The following is a 17,764-nucleotide window of genomic DNA, read 5'->3' as shown; positions in this document are numbered from 1 at the left end:
TTCATTAAAATGAATATCAAATATATACAGAAGTTTACCACTATTATAGGAGTAATTTACTCCTTTACAAAAATACTCTACAACAATAAATAATGGTCAACAGTATGTAAATTTGGAATTAATCTTTTTAACGGCTATCAGGTTAAACGAGTTAACCCGCAAACCCGTCAGGCTGAAACGAACCCGATTCATTTAGCTAAACGGATTCACAGGTCTAACCCGAACCTGTTTATATTAAACCCAAACCCATAAGTTCAGTGCCATGTAAAAAATTCACTTTAGTGAAAGGTGTAAAGGTAAACTTAAATCGGAGAATAAAAATGTTTGAAGGGTTTATACGTTTAGTAAAAATGTAATTATGACAAACTCTAGGGATTATTTGGGTAGTTCAGTCAAAACTTAGGGATCATTTGCGTAACTAACTTCTTCAACAAAAATTACAACTTTTAAGGCTTTTAAGTATAACTACAACAATAGATCTTGGGTCGTGGGCTTTTATTGATTATTAAATACCGGTTTATATATTATTATATAAATATTTATATTTATCATTCATTCGTCTGCCACTTCTGCATTCCTTAAACCCCAAGAAACATCTTCAATATTCTTTCTTTCTTTCTTTGATCATGGAGATTGAAGACTCTACAATGCAGTAAGAGAGTATTAAATGCTACTGTTTATGTTTTACTATTAATAATAGTTCATAAATAAATTTCTTTTTATGGTTTCAGCAACGGAGAAGTTGACAAGCAGTTTCTTGCTGCTCCGGTGAAGTCTCCGGTCGATAAGTTTCAGCTAATTCCGGAGGTTTGGAAGGTATTACCATTTGGGTTTTTGTTCTTGATGAAAAAGATTTGATTTTGATTGATTATTAGTGAAAAAGATTCGTTCTTGATTGATCATTGATGAAAATAATTTGGTTCTTGTTAGACATTTAGTAAGATTGGGAATGGGAATTAATTGGTTTATGAACATAGTTATTATTATTTTTTTGAAAAATCATTTTGAAACTGACCCTAAATTGTTAAAAATGGAACCATTGTATGTTGAGTTTTTTACTGAAATAATGCTAATATAAAAAATGAAATAAAAACTAATGCTGGTTCCAAAATATTTCACAAATAATGCCATTGCCAATCTTTTTTTTTTTTTTTTTTTTTTTTGAACAGCAAAAATTCTCTATATATATATAGAAAAACCAGCCAGTAGCTGGAACAAACACACAAACAGTACCAAACAGAAAGGACTACATACAGGACAATTACAACATTACAGCAATGTCAAAATCGGACCAATTGGCCCAGGTGATAGGGGGCCTCTTCGACCTATGACACATCCAAAGGAACGAATCTTCCTTGATCATCTCCAAGGTCTTCTTGATCGGGACGAAAACACCGTCGAAGGTCTTCTTGTTACGGGCAATCCAGATTCTCCATATGGTGGCTAAAAGGACGAGATGCACTATTTTCCTCCATTTGGCTGAGCCCGGGCTGGAGGCAATATAGTCGAAAATATCAGACAACGAAGACGCCGCCAACGGAAATGGGATCCTAAGCCAAACAAAGACATTCCACCAAATACTCCTCGCGAAAAGACACGTTGCGAAAAGGTGGTCGACACTTTCCTGCTCATATCCGCATCTATCACACGTATAATTTTGAATGTTAACTCCCCTCTCAGCTAGGCCAATTTTCGAAGCCACTTTGCCCAGTAGAGCCCGCCATGCCAAGAAGTTGACCTTCAAAGTAGCCCAGTTATTCCATCGAAAAGGTTGAGCGGCAGTAACGGAGAAGTTGATTTCTCAGCTCCTTAACGGAGAATGGGTCTCCGCTATCGTTTTCGAAAATCCATTGGTCCATGGCCTCGGTTATGGGCGTCTGGTGCAGTAACGCCATAAGCGAACCAACCTGGGCCCATTCGGATGTCGACATAGGGGCCCTAAGCCAATCCCAGGCCCACTGAATTCTGCTCTCCCGATCCACGATGTAGTCTGCGACCCACCCACTTTTATTTTTAGCAAGGGCGAAGATGGCTGGGAATCTGTCTTTAAGGGGAGACTGATCAACCCACACGTCATGCCAAAATCGAGTTTTCGACCCATTGCCCACCTTGACTTTTAGCTTATCTCTAATCCCAACTCCTTCCTTATCGAGCACTTCATCCATCGACCCAATATTCTTCCAAATTCCCGGGACTGATCTTTTGACAGGAACGACTTTACCGTCCGCCTTCGTTTTGTGAATAGAGTATATCACCTTGGCCCATAACTGATTCGGATTCTCCCTTAGTCTCCACCACCATTTTGTGAGCATCGCAAGATTAAATTCCTTTATCCCAGCAATGCCTAACCCGCCTTTCTTTTTTGCTCGCGTGAGCATTTCTCATCTAACCCATTTCATTTTGTATTTCGCTCCATTTTTTCCCCACACAAAATCTCGCCGAATCTTCTCCATTTTCTTCAAAACTGAAATGGGAGCCTTGAAGATCGAGAGGTAATAAGACGGAAGGCTGCCTAGAACCGATATAGCAAGAGTTACCCTTCCGGCGAAAGAAAGAGAATTAGCCTTCCAAGTGGCCAATTTTTTGGCAAATCTGTCGACGACCGGTTTCCACCTTTTTGCTAATTTCATATTGGCTCCTATCGGAACGCCAAGAATCTGAATGGCGATTTTTTTAGAATGTAGTAGGCTGTTCAGATTTTTTCAGGCTTTTAAAGGAAATTGCAGGACCAAATCATTTGCCATGGAAGTTATCAGCCACCAATCATTGAACCCGTACCTTATCAGCCAATCTTATTGGCGAATTCCTGCAGTTGTAGCCAATATAAATAAATGGCGAAAAGTACCTTATAGCCATTCTGATTGGCGAAAAGCTTATATTCTGCACACATAGCCGCGAAAATCTGCTAAGAACCCCATTAGAAGTGGCGAAAACTTTTAATTTTCTGCACAAAAGCTGAAAAGGACTGAATTAGTTTGTGTGTGGTCAGATTCAGACCTATCATGATCTTATCCTCTCTCAGTCTCTCCTACAAGAATTTCAAGTTGAACACCCTCCCCGAAATCATAGAAAAGGAAAATACAAACTAATCATGCATAAAGAATATATTTTATAAACATGATTCACAGCAGTTCAAGATTAGTATGAACACATAATAATACAAAATACTATTCAAGAAAGAAAGAGGAATTGGAAGTGCATATAGGGGTGTAAACAAGCCCAGAGACTCGAGAGCTACTCGTGATCGGCTCGGTTAAAAGCTCGAACCAGTCGAGCCTTAACGAGCCCGAGCTCGAGCCTGAAATACAAAGCCCGTTTAGGCTCGCGAGCCCAAATGAGCCTAAACAAAATTTAGTTTTTTATATATATAATATAATAATGATGATGATAACATTGGTGAGCCGAGCTCGAGCCAAGCTTTGGCTCGCTTAATCGCTGTCGAAACGAGCTTGAGCCGAGCTTCTAGCTCATTTGAGGTTGTTCTCGAAATAGCTCGAGCCGAGTCGAGCCGAACTCGAGCTTTGGGTTTTACTCGCGAGCCGAGCTTGAGCTCAGAAAAGTCGGCTCGAACCGAGCCGAGGTCGAGCTCGAGCTTCATAAAAACATAACGAGCCGAGCTCGAGCCTAGTCGGGCTCGGGCTCGGCTCGGCTCGTTTACACCCTAAATGCATACCTGAAAAAAAGAATTCAACCCAAGTTATAACATTTATTTATATGCCAACTGAGGGGGGTGACATGAAGCTTCACATTGGTTTCTTGGATTTATACAATGCGTTTATTGGTGGTGTGAACTGTCAAAGACCCATCAATGTCTTTCTGGCATAATATAAACACATTGAATGGTTCAAGTCAAGAAACTTAACAAATCCACATGTTACAACTTGACCTATATATAGTACAACACCAAAAGCAAATACAATGAACATAAGCATTAGCTTGTGGGGATGAGGGAACAAATAAAGTAATTCAATTCAATTGTATATAATTAACAAAGGTGTTCATGTCGGTTTGTGGCCACCCAGTCTTAGTTTAGATAATTTAGCTTACAAGTTGCAACACTTGCAGAGAAGATGCATCCATTGCCAGCTACATTAAATTTGGCACATGGTGTAATTTGCCATTTCTAAGGGGGTTCTTAGCAGATTTTCGCCATTAATAATGGCTATGTGTGGCAGAATATAAGCTTTTCGCCAATCAGAATGGCTACAACTGCAGGAATTCGCCAATAAGATTGGCTGATAACTTCCATGGCAAATGATTTGGTCCTGCAATTTCCTTTAAAAGCCTGAAAAAATCTCAACAGCCTACTACATTCTAAATAAATCCCCATTCAGATTGCCAATGGCATTATTTGTGAAATGTTTTGGGAACCAGCATTAGTTTTGATTTCATTTTGGAAAACAACACTATTTCAGTAAAAAAACTCTTGTATGGTAGACTAATATGGCGGGTGATAGAGCTCATTCGGACCATAAACCCCACATCTGTTGCCCATACAACCGATTTGGGACAAGTCCCATACCATACAATGGTTTCAGTCCGTAACAATCGACCCTCCTTAACACTATGTTCCCGAGTCATTTAACAGGGGGAGGTGAGGGGAGGGGAGGGGAAGGAAAATTTTCTCTCCTAATCTCTCCAATTTAGGAGGATGAATATATGGTCATATTTGGTCATATTTTCTTCCCTTTTCCCTCCCCTCCCCCTGTTAAATGAGTATCGGGAACAGAGTGTAAGGGCCAACTTCCTCGTTGGTCACGGTTGCTTCTTCCAGGTCACCCCTTCGAGCCTCGTTGGTCCTGGTTCCCTCCAGGCCACCACTCCGAGTTTGGTTCTGATACCAATGTTACAGCCCAAACAGGAGAACTCCTCAAAGAGGAGAACTCCTAGTCTGGTAGGTGAGAGAGCCCATTTGGACTATAAACACCACATCTGTTGCCTATACAATTGATGTGAAACAAGTCCCATGCCATACAATGGGTCCGGTCAGTGACATGAATACCCGAATATTGGTCCCAAATGTTACAGGTTTGCGGTTTCTGGTTTGCCCCGTACACTACCTGTATTAATAATCAACCCCCTGTTGAGTTGATTTGATGTTATTAGGTTGTAAAGGGTTGTGCAATTTGTTGGTATACGCCCGTATAGGGCATTTTATGATACTCTATTAGCCTGTAAAGGGAAGCCAGCGGTATGGTATACGGCCGTTTAAGGCAGCCAACAAAATGGTATTTGCGCGTATAAGGCAGCCAAAACAAGGGTATACGCTTCTATAGAAGTATACGGCCGTAATTAAGAATGCTATACAGCCAATGGTATAGTATATGCCCGTATAAGGCAACCAACGCGGTGGTATACGCCCGTATAAAACCATATGACCGTTGAAAAATTCTATACGCCCATATATGATGGATTGATGAGATAGCTAGGAGGGGTGTGCATAGCATGACCCTTTTTATTTTTGAGTAAATTGCTCGGATGGTCCCAGGGGTTTCACGTTTTTACACGTTTAGTCCCCACCTTTCAGAAATAGCAGGTATGCTCCCTATGGTTCATCATTTTGTTACTCGGATAGTCCCCTTAGGGAGCATACCTGCTATTTCCAAACTAACTGACAACTACTCGGGGGACTATCCGAGTAATAAAATAACAAACCATAGGGAGCATACCTGCTATTTTCAAAAGTTGAAGACTAAACGTGAAAAAACGTGAAACCACAGGGACCATCCGGGCAATTAACTCTTTATTTTTATAGCTCATTTTTTTTGAACAGTGTGCCTATATGTGCTAACTTTTGGAGTTGCAGGCCAGGGGTTTGCATCTGGAGTCTTTCAATTATTTTGTTACAACTGACATAAAGAAGATTGTTCGTGCAAACAGCCTCGTGACATCGGAATATAATCCTGAAATCTACCTCAGGTAAAACAGTTCTTTGTTATGTCTTTCATGTAGATTCTGAACATTCAAATATTCAATGCTGTAGTTTATGCACTTTAAAAACACTTAACATCTTACATTTTTTTGGTCAATTTGTTATTTATGTCGATTGTTACTTGTTAATGTTAAAGTTTTCTTGGCGTTTTCAAATAATAGGTTTTTAATTTTTTGCTTGTGATGATGACAGATATAAGGATGTTCGGATTGGAAGGCCTTCTGAAATTATTGATGGCGTGACCGAGCCATTAACTCCTTATAAGTGTCGGCAAAGTGACAAGACGTAAGCAAGTCTCTTTTCAGTTCATGTGTGTCATCAAATAGATGTGATAGTTGATCTGACTACTGTCTAAACGTCATGTAATGTTTCAACAAGCAATGTATTTTGGAGTTGTAGCTGAATAAAATGTTTTGCTTTGTGCCTTATGTGTCACTAATTGTAGGTATGCCGCTCCAATATTTGTGGACATCGAGTATCGCAATGCTGATTCTTCTTACATGGAGAATCGCAAGGCTGGTTCTTCTTTCATCGAGAATCGCAAGGCTGGTTTTTCTTTAAACAAGTCAAATGTATGTTTTAAATCTCTGATAATACTTGCGACTTCACTTTCTGTGATATAATGATATTAGAATCTCTTAAATGTGATCTTGCAGGTTATTATAGGAAGAATGCCTATTATGTTAAAGAGCCAATCTTGTGTCCTTCATGGAAAGGATGAAGATGAACTCGCAAAATTTGGTTAGTCTTCATTTGAATTCATGTTATCAATTTATAACGAAAGAGTAATCTGTAGACTAATTTCCGTTTATATTGAATTTAGGTGAATGCCCCCTTGACCCGGGTGGTTATTTTGTTGTGAAAGGAAACGAAAAGGTGGAGCCTTCATTTCCATGTCGTTTTATTCTATTTCTATATTTTGTTTAACTTTGTGTAATCATGTTGATGTTATTAATGGTACGCTATTGATCGCGGTGACTCTTCTAGGTGATTTTAATTCAAGAACAACTTTCGAAGAACAGGATAATTATCGACAAGGATAATAAGGGTTGGTGAGTATTCGTAGTTTCTCCTTACCTCATGAGATATGCATGTTTGTTAGTTTATTATCTTGTTTTCTTTGTTGGGTCATGAGGATAATATTAACGGGCTCTAACAAAATTATTACTAGAGTAACTGTCTTTGATCATTATTACCCGTTATTCTAATTGCTTGTTGAAAAGATGTACTTGTGAGATCGGATGTTGGGTTGAATTAGTTAGTTAAGTGTTTCATATGTTTTTGTTTCCTGTTTGACGTTATATACTTGCGTTTGTCTTGTTCCATTCACAAACGGAGTCTAGATTTCTATGGGTCATTTACGTGTTCTTTTTTTTTTTTTATGAAATTGCCTTTTGATTCACTAAGTTTGCCTTCATGTTCATAGTTGTGCGTGCTAAGTAGTGTATAGCGATAAATAGCAACATTTTTATTTTATTTTATTTTATTTCCCATTTTTCATTTTTTTTCCTCATCTCCACTACTCAATACCTCATGTTTGGTCTTATAACATGTATTTTTCTGTTTCTTTACTTTATCGCTAAACATGAAATAGCGGGACTATTTCGTCGCCATCGGTACGTTAGCTTGTCGCTATTGACCGTTTTTCTCTATTGACAACTATGTTCTTGTTTCCCTATCCAGCATCCAGGCATCGGTCATGAGCAGCTGCAACATAACAAAGAAAATAAGTAAAACAATTATAAAAATGGAGAAAGGGAAAATTTATTTAGTGCTGAATTCATTTTCCACCAAGGTATAAATATTATAAGTATTCCGACATCTTCTTTCACAATGTGCTTTTATTTTCTAATATAATTTGTTATCACCTTCTATATAACAAACTAATACTGTTGATTGTGTTTTTTGTATGTTTCTTTTTCTTAGGTTCCTATTATGTTGGTCTTGAAAGCTATGGGCATGCAATCTGATCAGGAAGTTGTGCAGATGCTTGGTAGAGATCCTCAATACGCTAATCTTCTTTTGCCGTCTATTGAGGAAAGCGATCAGACGTTACAGAAAGTAAAAAACGTAATTATCTCTATCTGCTAAACTAAACCGTTTCCCATTTAGATTCTTCATTGATATTTTTTTAGCCATACAAAGTTGCATTTAATATTTAATACTAAACCTTTTAATACTCACGAGAACCTACGCGCCATTTCATTTCTTTTTTGTGTTCACTTAGCTTGTTGCCCGACTACCTGCCATTGCTTTGTAAAAATAAAAAAAATAAAAAAAACTTAGCTTTAACTGAATATCACATTTTATCTCTCGAAATTTCAGGATGGTGCAAGTAATGGCGTCTCTTATCAACAACAAGCTTTGGATTATCTTCAACAAAAGGTAGGCTTGATTGCTAACACGTACCAGAGATTTTGATTAATTTCCAACTTCTATATTAATATATAGAGTAAATTGCCATTTTTGTCCTTGAGGTTTGGCCACTTTTGCGACTTTCATCCAAAGGTTTGTTTTTCCGCGTCTAGGTCCTTGTGGTTTCAAAATCTTGTCATTTTCGTCCCTGAGGTTCAAGGGACAAAAGTCGCAATAAATTGCCAAACATTAGGGACGATTTTATATCAAGTAATATTTATCATTTTCGAACACATTACATCACACATATAGTGAACGATTGTCGTCTTAGCAACTTTTTGGAAATTGGTTGTGTATTCTTTTTGTTGGTACTTGGTTAATTTATTTTTTTGGTCATGCGACATTGTTTAAGAAGTTGCTCGTCTTTCTTTTTATTAAAGTTTGTATGTTAAAAGGAAGCATTCTATTTGTCTCACTAGGATTTAAGACCAGGTTATTATTTTTTATTTCTGATGTGATGTTTGATCTTATGTTTTAGCTAGTTATAGCTATTTCTAATAAGGGTCGACTTTATTACTTATTTTTACATTTTTTCATGATTATTCATATTTGGATGCAGCGTAAATACAAGTCTGCTAAGGTACATATCGCTCTTTCTGTATTTATTATTCTTCTTAGAGTAAATTACAAAAATCGTCCTTTATGTATGTCACTTATTGCAAACTGTGTCCTTTATCTTCAATAATCACAGAAAACGTACTCTATGTTTGCAAACCCTTGCAAGTTATGTCCTTTAGCACTAACTCAGTTAATTTTTTGTGGTTAAATCTAACCAAATGGACCCCACATGAGGGTATTTTGGTCATTTTACTCTCATGTGGGGTCTATTTGGTCAGATTAACCACAAAAATACCCTTATGTGGGGTCCATTTGGTTAGATTTAACCACAAAAAATTAACTGAGTTAGTGCTAAAGGACATAACTTGCAAGGGTTTGCAAACATCGAGTACGTTTTCTGTGATTATTGAAGATAAAGGACACAGTTTGCAATAAGTGACATACATAAAGGACGATTTTTGTAATTTACTCTTCTTCTTATTTTAAGTATTTTCAAGTTTGCATCATAGTTTAACAGTTGGATATTGTGCTTCATTTAGGATGATGGAGCTCTGGGTGTTCTTCGAGATACTTTTCTTCTTAATGTTCCGGTGCGGGAAAACAATTTTCATTTAAAGTGTGTATATGTTGTGGTGATGTTGAGACGAATGATGGATGCAATTTTAAATGAGGATGCAATGGATGATAAAGTAAGTTTGAGCCTACGCACCCTTCATTGTGTGTATATGTATAATGTATGTATATACCTGTGTGTGTACTACTTGACTGATTGTTAATATAATGTATTTGCAGGATTATGTAGGCAATAAACGACTGGAGCTTTCAGGGCAACTAATATCTATACTATTTGAGGTGAGTAGCTTGTTTTTCGCAAATATGAAGGATGTTTTTGTTGTTAGGTCCATGAACCCAGTGCTGACTAGACTCTAGAGCATAGTTGTTAATAGTGAGCATAACGTCGCTATAGCGAATAGCGTTGCAATGCGATACTATGCTGCTATCTGATTGTTAGCGCCTAAAAGCGAGGAAATAGCGGGAAATAGTTTTTTCTTTTTCTTTTTAATACAAATAGCGAATGAAAAAAAGAAGAGTATTTTAGGGTTTTTTTTGTTACAGGATTGAAAATAGAAGCGTATATTCTTCCATATTTACTGGATTTTGTATAAAATATAATGTAAAATATTTCTAACATTTTCTTCTAGTATATCGCTAACGTGAAATAGCTTGTCGCTATCGTCCGCTATTCGCTATTGACACTATGCTCTAGAGCAACTTCTATTGTCCTGACTGTCGTTCACTTTACTTGCATTATATTCTTTGTTATTTTATCAACATTAGTAGGCTTAAGTATGCGTGATATCATGTTAAACTTCATGTTTCAGGACCTATTCAAGTCATTGAATGAGAATATAAGAAAACAAGTCGATGGCGACCTGAAGAACGGCAAGAGAGTTGACATATCGATGGTATGTCAATTCGAAGAAATAGGAAATGCACACTTTTGGTGTTTGTTAGAATATATAACGGTTAGCCATTGTTAGGTTAGGCCCATTAGCTTAGCCATTAGGATTAAGGTTTCGTATAATGTCTATTTATACTACTTGTCGATTTTAAATAGAATCTCTCTTTTACCTCCTCAATGCTCTTTAACCGAATATAATATTCTTATTCAGATTTTGGCGGGTGGTTGCAAACAACTTATTACTACAGGCTTGGAGCGTAGCCTCTCGACTGGAAACTGGGATGTTCGTCGATTTAAGATGCATAGGAAAGGCATTACACAGGTGCTTTATTTCTTTTCATTCCTAGAACTATTTCTATGAAGTTTTAATTTGTATGATAAAACTAAAAATGCACTTGTGACACAGATTGTTTCAAGACTATCTTTCATTAATGCATTTGGTTCCATGACAAAAATTCAACCACAATTTGAAAAGTCAAGGAAAGTTAGTGGACCCAGGGCCTTACAACCTAGCCAGGTTAGGCTCAATATTGTTTCACATTTGTTGTATATAAATATTAATCGGTTTGATCAAACTTTAAACACTCATTCTCTTCTCTTTGTCGAACTTTTGATTCTCAGTGGGGAATGCTTTGCCCCTGTGATACTCCTGAAGGTGAAGCTTGTGGTTTGGTGAAAAACCTCGCTCTGATGACGCATGTTACAACCGATGAAGAGACCGGACCCATTATTTCCTTGGTATTTCTTTTCTTTCATGTTCTAAATAATAACAAGCTACAATGACTAATTGTCATTAAGTGACCATGTCTTCAAACCATGTTTATAATCTGAATATTTTTTTTTCCATTAGTGTTACTGCTTGGGGGTTGACTTATCTTTGCTTTCTGGAGAAGAACTACACTCACCACGTTCGTTTCTCATTATGTTAAATGGGCTTATCCTCGGCAAACATACGAAGCCACAGGTTCTATGCGTATATTTAATGTATACATTATATAAATCAGGTCATTGCTATGATATTTACATATTGTTTTGAATGACTTTGTAGTGGTTTGCTGATTCAATGAGAAAGCTGCGAAGGGCGGGTAAACTAAGTGATTTTGTAAGCATCTATGTCAATGAGAAACACGTAAGCTCTCTGAACTTGCTACGCGTTTCATGTAGCCGTTAATTTTTTATTCATAGTCTCGTGTATTATCAACACTAATTTCACAAAAGAAAAGTATGCTTGCTTCTAAAGTTGGCATTCTCTTTGTTGGCAGCGTTGTGTTTATATAGCTTCCGATGGTGGTCGTGTTTGTCGGCCACTTGTAATTGCTGACAATGGTGTATCAAGAATTAAGCATCAGCATATGAAAGAGTTAAAGGTTAGTTACATAAACACATATTATTGTTAACAATTTTGATTTCATTGTTTTTAGACATTATTTTAACCATCTTTCTTTTTATAGGATGGAGCTCGCAATTTTAACGGCTTTCTACGAGAAGGACTTATAGAGTATCTTGATGTCAATGAAGAGAACAATTCTTTGGTTAGCCAAACTTCGATTCTTGGTTTTAAAAAGCGTGCTTGAGGCGTGTGGCGATTGGGAAAACCGCTCAGGCCCTTGAGTCGGCGTCTTATACACATCTTGGTCAACTTTAGGGTTTGTAGGAGTCTGATATGTTAAAACAACCAAAGTGATGAATAAATTATGCATAGTTTACTTGATAAATGGCTAATAAGTAACACTAATATGTAAATGGCTATATGGTTGCACATAGAGTAATGACTCGCGTATGTGAAGCTCTTGCTTCACGCCTTGGCTTTCAGGACCTAAATGCCTTGGAGCGCCTCACACGAACTTAAACCTAATTGGAAATTAAGAATACTTCATTGATTCCATGACTATTGTTCTTAATTAATTGTATGATTTACAGATTGCTTTATATGAAGGAGAGACTACTCGTGAGACGACTCATATTGAAATAGAACCTTTCACAATCTTAAGTGCGTGTGCGGGGCTGATTCCTTATCCTCACCATAACCAGTCCCCGAGAAATACCTATCAGGTTCTTATTTCTTTCTTCTTCTTTTTTTTTTTGGAATTTTAGATCTTTATTATTCTTATGATAGCAAATCTTTGCGTTTATAGTGTGCTATGGGAAAACAAGCAATGGGTAACATTGCATATAACCAGGTATGTCTATGTGTCGATTACATGCAAAGGATTGTATGTTTAAATGTAGTCACTTAGGTCCATTGTTACTTTAAATGAAGCTATCTCGGTTGGATTCATTGATCTACCTTTTGGTTTATCCTCAACGGCCACTACTGACAACGAGAACAATCGAGCTGGTACGTATTATCCTTTCTCACCACAATACTTTAAAAATGCATTGGTATATTATATTACTCAGTTTGTAAACAGAAACCATACTCGTTTTCAGATTGGGTATGATAAGCTTGGAGCGGGTCAAAATGCAACCGTTGCGGTTATGAGTTACAGTGGTTATGACATTGAGGATGCCATTGTCATGAATAAAGCATCTTTGGATCGTGGTTTTGGTCGTTGTATTGTACTCAAAAGGTAATTATCATATAAACATTTTTTAAATAGTCTGTTACTCGATACTTTTTGCTTCAAGTATTCTAGATTTCTATCGTTGATGTTGCTTTCTCATACTCGTGTCTATAAACAGGATGTTAGAACAGTATAAGTCGTATAAGAATACGAGTGTACGTGAGCGGATTTGTGCACCTCGCAGATCCCAACGTGATTCAGACAAGATGCAGGTGACATCGGGTGTATTCATAAGCAAAGTTTAAAATTTTTACTTTAATAATCAGGTTATTTTTTTTTTTTTGTAGATTTTGGATAATGATGGAATTGCTTCTCCTGGTGAAATTCTAAGACCACAAGACATTTATCTCCAGAAAGAGTGTCCTGTAGATCCGAATACTACGTCACATCCGTCACAAATGTGAGTTGGTTATAAATAGGGTGTCAACATTGCCGGCTTTGGGGGCGGGCAACGGCCCAGGGCCCGGTCTTCCCGAGGGTCCGGATATTTTTTTCTAATTATATTATGTATATTGAAACCCAAATAATATAAAGGCCCAACTAGTTTGAACAATTAAACCCAAATAAAAACAGACTAAACTACTCTAATTATTCGACAATTGAATAAAAAAAGGCCCAACAATTAAAACTCATTACAAATTTAAACCCAAATAAATAAAAGGTTTCTGAGGGCTAAGGGTGAGAAAAAAGAACGGTGACATATGAGGGCGACGATTATTGAGTTTATGTTACAGGGCGTGCAATTATACGTGCCCCGTGCCCAAAACGTTTCAAGGATTCTCGGGATGGCCCTGGGTGGCAATCATGACCTATGCTTCAAAGAATTTGTTGATTTGGGTCAAGTCAAGTTATACAACGGGTCAATTTGGCTCTACTTAAATTATACAAGAGGTCAAAAGGGTCATTGTTATAAAACTTGTTAACCTAAAATAGGCCCGTATAACTTATAAGGTCATTAACTTCATTTTGTTCTTATGATTATTAAAGCTCATTTTGATATTACATCCAGTCAATATAGAACAAGGAACGAAAGCTACAAAGGTGCAGGTGGGGAGCCGGTTGTTGTGGATAGAGTGGCTTTATGCTCTGATAACGACCGGAACTTAACAGTGAAATTCATGATTCGCCATACTCGTAGGCCAGAGGTAAAAGTGTATGCTTTAATGATATGCAATACCATACATTTGTTGAGATATTTCTTCTTCGCTAAAGTTGTATAAAATTATACGCTCGTTTCATCTAGGTTGGTGACAAGTTTAGTAGCAGGCATGGTCAAAAAGGTGTTTGTGGAACCATTGTTCAACAAGAAGATTTGCCTTTCTCTGAGCGCGGTGTATGCCCGGATTTAATTATGAATCCTCATGGGTTTCCAAGGTAATATATTATATGTACTTATTGGCAAAAGAAATTGTGCGTATTTTAACAAGATTCCAACCTTCAAGGGGTGGCGAAGGGGTAAGAGCTTGAGTCCCTCTAACAAAGGTCTCAGCTTTTGAATCCCACTTCCTTTGGTTTTCTGCCTTGAAGGCCACCTGCCCAATACAAGCTACGGGCTCGGCTAAAAAAAAGCTCGAATGAGCTGAGCTTAAACGAACCCGAGCTTCGCTTATTGAGCTCGAGTCAGCTCGCGAGCCTAAACGAGCCTACTGTTTATATAATATTTTATTCATATATTAAATATATATTTAGTAATAATAATAAATACTATTTATAAAATTATGAAAAAATAACTAAATTATATATAAAATAATAATTATAATTAACAAATAAAACGATCCGAGTTTGAGCTTTAGAAACAAAGCTCACACTGAGCCGAGCTCGAGCTTTCATAAGTTAAACGAGCTCGAGATTGAGCCTAGTCGAGCTCGGGCTCGGGCTCGGCTGCACCCCTAGGTGGGTCTCGTGAGTTTGTCACAGTTACCAAAAAACAATATTCTTCGTCATCATCACATTCAGTAAATCCCACCAATAGCAAAGCTAAGGTAGGGTTTGAGGAGGGTAAGACGTAGACAGCCTTACCGCTACCTTGTAGGAATAGAGAGGCTACTTCCAATTAGACCCCCGGCTCAATAGTAGTTTTGCATCAAACCTTGGACATAAGGCACATAACACTCAGCAATCGGGATAAAGGCCGATTAATGCATGTACCCCCTTGTCTTTTGAATATCAACGCCAACCTCCCGCCACTTTTAACTTTATTTTCACGAAATTGGTAAAATAACGTTAAAATTTGTGCAATTTCACTTTTGCCCCCCCCCCCCCCCGAGGGCCCACACATATATACATTATATGCGCATACCGCAAGTGGACTAAAAGATAGTTTAGATGGAATGAAATTAAAACAAAAGATATGGGAAGTGCTGAAAGCAGAAAGCAAACAAAAAGAAGTGAATCCCCTTATGATTATGGAACATTACCTATACGGCTATATACATGTAATGTTATAATTTGGATTCATTTTCAAATTTGTTTTCTCATGTTATATCATTTATTTGATTCAAAGTCGAATGACGGTTGGAAAGATGCTAGAGCTTCTTGGGAGTAAGGCTGCAGTTTCATGTGGCAAGTTCCATTACGGCAGTGCCTTTGGGGAACCAAGTGGTCATGCACATAAAGTCGAAGACATAAGGTGCAATCTTTCTCCGATTCGATAATTTCATCGCAAATTAAATACGATTGCACATCATAAACGACATTGTGTCTCTTAAACAGCGAAACCCTTGTAAAGCATGGATTTTGCTACGACGGGAAGGACTTCCTATATTCAGGTATTTATCTTCTTTTTGCACATTATGTTGATCGGGGCACATTCGTTTCAGAACCAACGTTAAGTAGAGAACTGTCAAACTACGAGAACATCTTAGCCATCGTCATTATATTTCAGGTACCACTGGTACGCCGCTACAAGCATATATATTCATGGGGCCGATATACTACCAGAAGCTAAAGCACATGGTAAAGATAGTCATGAGCATCCTTTTGGTCATATATAAAGCTTTATATAATCACTAGTTTTCATTTTTTAAGATACCGATTGAAAATGACTAATTGAGCTCTATACGTAAATCAAGGTCTTTGATAAGATGCATGCTCGAGGCATCGGCCCCAAAACACAATTGACTAGACAACCCACAGAAGGAAGAGCCAAAAACGGAGGTGAGAATTGTGCTTCTTAAAGTATTTTTTACATAACATTTAACAATAATTTTGAATGATAATTCTGATAATTACCTAGGTCTACGAGTGGGAGAAATGGAACGCGATTGTTTGATTGCTTACGGAGCAAGTAATCTGGCTTATGAGCGCTTGATGCTCTCTAGCGATCCTTTTAATGCTCAGGTACATCCCATACGTTTGATTGCACGCATACTTATTCTTATTGGTGCATGAATCTAATCTTGTTAGGCCAAAAAATCTTTTATACTTTTTTCTGAGTCCATTTTGATCAGAACCCTTTTTGACCCGGACCAGTTTATACCTTCTAATATGGCCTTTTTGACCCGTTAGCTGACCCGACCCGCCCGTTTTGCCAGTCTTACTACTAATGTTGTCCTAATCTTGTTTTGTTATCCGGCAGGTTTGTAGAAAGTGTGGGTTGCTAGGATACATAAATTATCAAACAAAAACTAAGATCTGTTCGACATGCAAGACCGGGGATAATATATCTGACATGAAACTACCATATGCCTGCAAGCTTTTATTCCAGGTAAATCTGATAATCTTCTTAGAAAAATTATCCTTTTGTTCATCACATCTAAATATAATTTGTGGTTTTATATTTTCTGTTTCGTTTTGTTGTAATTATCGGTTAGTATTAACTAGTAACCCTTTCCTCAATCTCTACTCGTTGCAGGAACTCCAGTCGATGAATATAGTTCCACGTTTACAGTTGAATGATTCGTGACACGTTCGTAATGTCATCTCAGGTTAATGGTAAGTGGCTATATCTTATTTGTTACGTTGTTTCTAGAGGTAGCAATCTCGACCCAGTTACTAAAAAGTAGATCGATTCATCGATTTGGGTTTGTATTAGATTTCCAACAGGTCAAATGGGTACAAGTTAGAAATAGGAAACGATCTGAGCTCGAGCTTGGGATTTTATAAGTTAAACGAGTCGAGCTTGGCTCGTTTACTACCATATGACTAGGTTATTTATAACCTCTACCAAATTGTTTTAGTAAAAAACAGGCTATCTACTTTTTTGAGGATTTATCTTTTCAGTTTTATAGCTATTTATGGGTAAAATCTACATTAACAAAAGGTTTATGAAAAAGAATTGACAGGTTAAGAAAAGAAATTTGATAGAACTTTGTCTAAAATATTATTATTTTCTTTTTTGCAGGGGATGAAGGGTTCATAGTTAACAGGTTGTTGGCAGGGAAGAGAGGATGGTGTATTTATTCATTACATAAATAGCTTATTAACCCTTATTATTATCATTTCTTTTTATCTATAGTACCTTATGAATGAACTCTCCAGGACAAAAAGTAGTTTTACCACGATTTTAAGACACTTGCTTAACCTATATATTAGAGTTTTATAAAACTAGAACTCTTAAACACATGTTGTCTCACATCGCTTGCCTAAAGAAACATTGCCAAATAAAAATCCTTATAAATAGAGAAAGGTAACTTAATCATATGTTACATGCTTCTAAGGCTATAGGGTGTGGGGGTCATGGTTGGGACATGATTTGCCACCTAGGAACATGAATAGAAGGCTACACCACCCCCTTGATTGATCCACCATGGTTTGCATGGATTAAACCATGGCAACCATGGTCCTCCTTTCCATTTTTCAACAAATCATTTCCTTTTTTCTCTTTAGACAAAG

At 37.3% G+C, this 17,764-nt stretch overlaps 1 protein-coding gene across 1 annotated transcript; it reads left to right on the top strand.

Annotated features, from left to right (window-relative positions):
* Positions 1-559: 559 nt before the first annotated feature.
* On the top strand, positions 560-17,443 carry LOC110865858 (DNA-directed RNA polymerase III subunit 2). Its single transcript, XM_022115185.2, has 38 exons — positions 560-652; positions 732-816; positions 5,807-5,919; positions 6,125-6,217; positions 6,378-6,504; positions 6,589-6,673; positions 6,756-6,808; positions 6,920-6,984; positions 7,616-7,727; positions 7,859-8,002; positions 8,258-8,317; positions 8,907-8,927; positions 9,445-9,594; positions 9,698-9,757; positions 10,288-10,371; positions 10,579-10,689; positions 10,774-10,884; positions 10,989-11,105; positions 11,218-11,331; positions 11,416-11,496; positions 11,630-11,734; positions 11,819-11,899; positions 12,288-12,419; positions 12,503-12,547; positions 12,628-12,705; positions 12,798-12,937; positions 13,050-13,143; positions 13,219-13,331; positions 13,941-14,076; positions 14,175-14,305; positions 15,435-15,560; positions 15,644-15,699; positions 15,816-15,886; positions 16,003-16,087; positions 16,167-16,270; positions 16,509-16,637; positions 16,785-16,864; positions 17,274-17,443. Exons 1-37 carry the CDS (start codon positions 627-629, stop codon positions 16,833-16,835), a joined length of 3,489 nt encoding a protein of 1,162 aa, XP_021970877.1. The 5' UTR covers positions 560-626; the 3' UTR covers positions 16,836-16,864; positions 17,274-17,443.
* The last annotated feature ends 321 nt before the right edge of the window (positions 17,444-17,764 follow it).

This window comes from Helianthus annuus, chromosome 15 (genome assembly GCF_002127325.2).
Source record: "Helianthus annuus cultivar XRQ/B chromosome 15, HanXRQr2.0-SUNRISE, whole genome shotgun sequence".
Lineage (NCBI taxonomy): Eukaryota > Viridiplantae > Streptophyta > Magnoliopsida > Asterales > Asteraceae > Helianthus > Helianthus annuus.
The sequence above is the reverse complement of the archived record's forward strand: the minus strand, read 5'-3'. Positions and strand labels throughout refer to the sequence as shown.

Coding starts and splice junctions, on each gene's coding strand:
- LOC110865858 (XM_022115185.2), top strand. CDS start 627: ATGGAGATTGAAGACTCTACAATGCA. Junction 10,372..10,578: donor AGAGAGTTGACATATCGATG/GTATGTCAATTC, acceptor ATTCTTATTCAG/ATTTTGGCGGGTGGTTGCAA. Junction 15,700..15,815: donor GAAGGACTTCCTATATTCAG/GTATTTATCTTC, acceptor ATTATATTTCAG/GTACCACTGGTACGCCGCTA.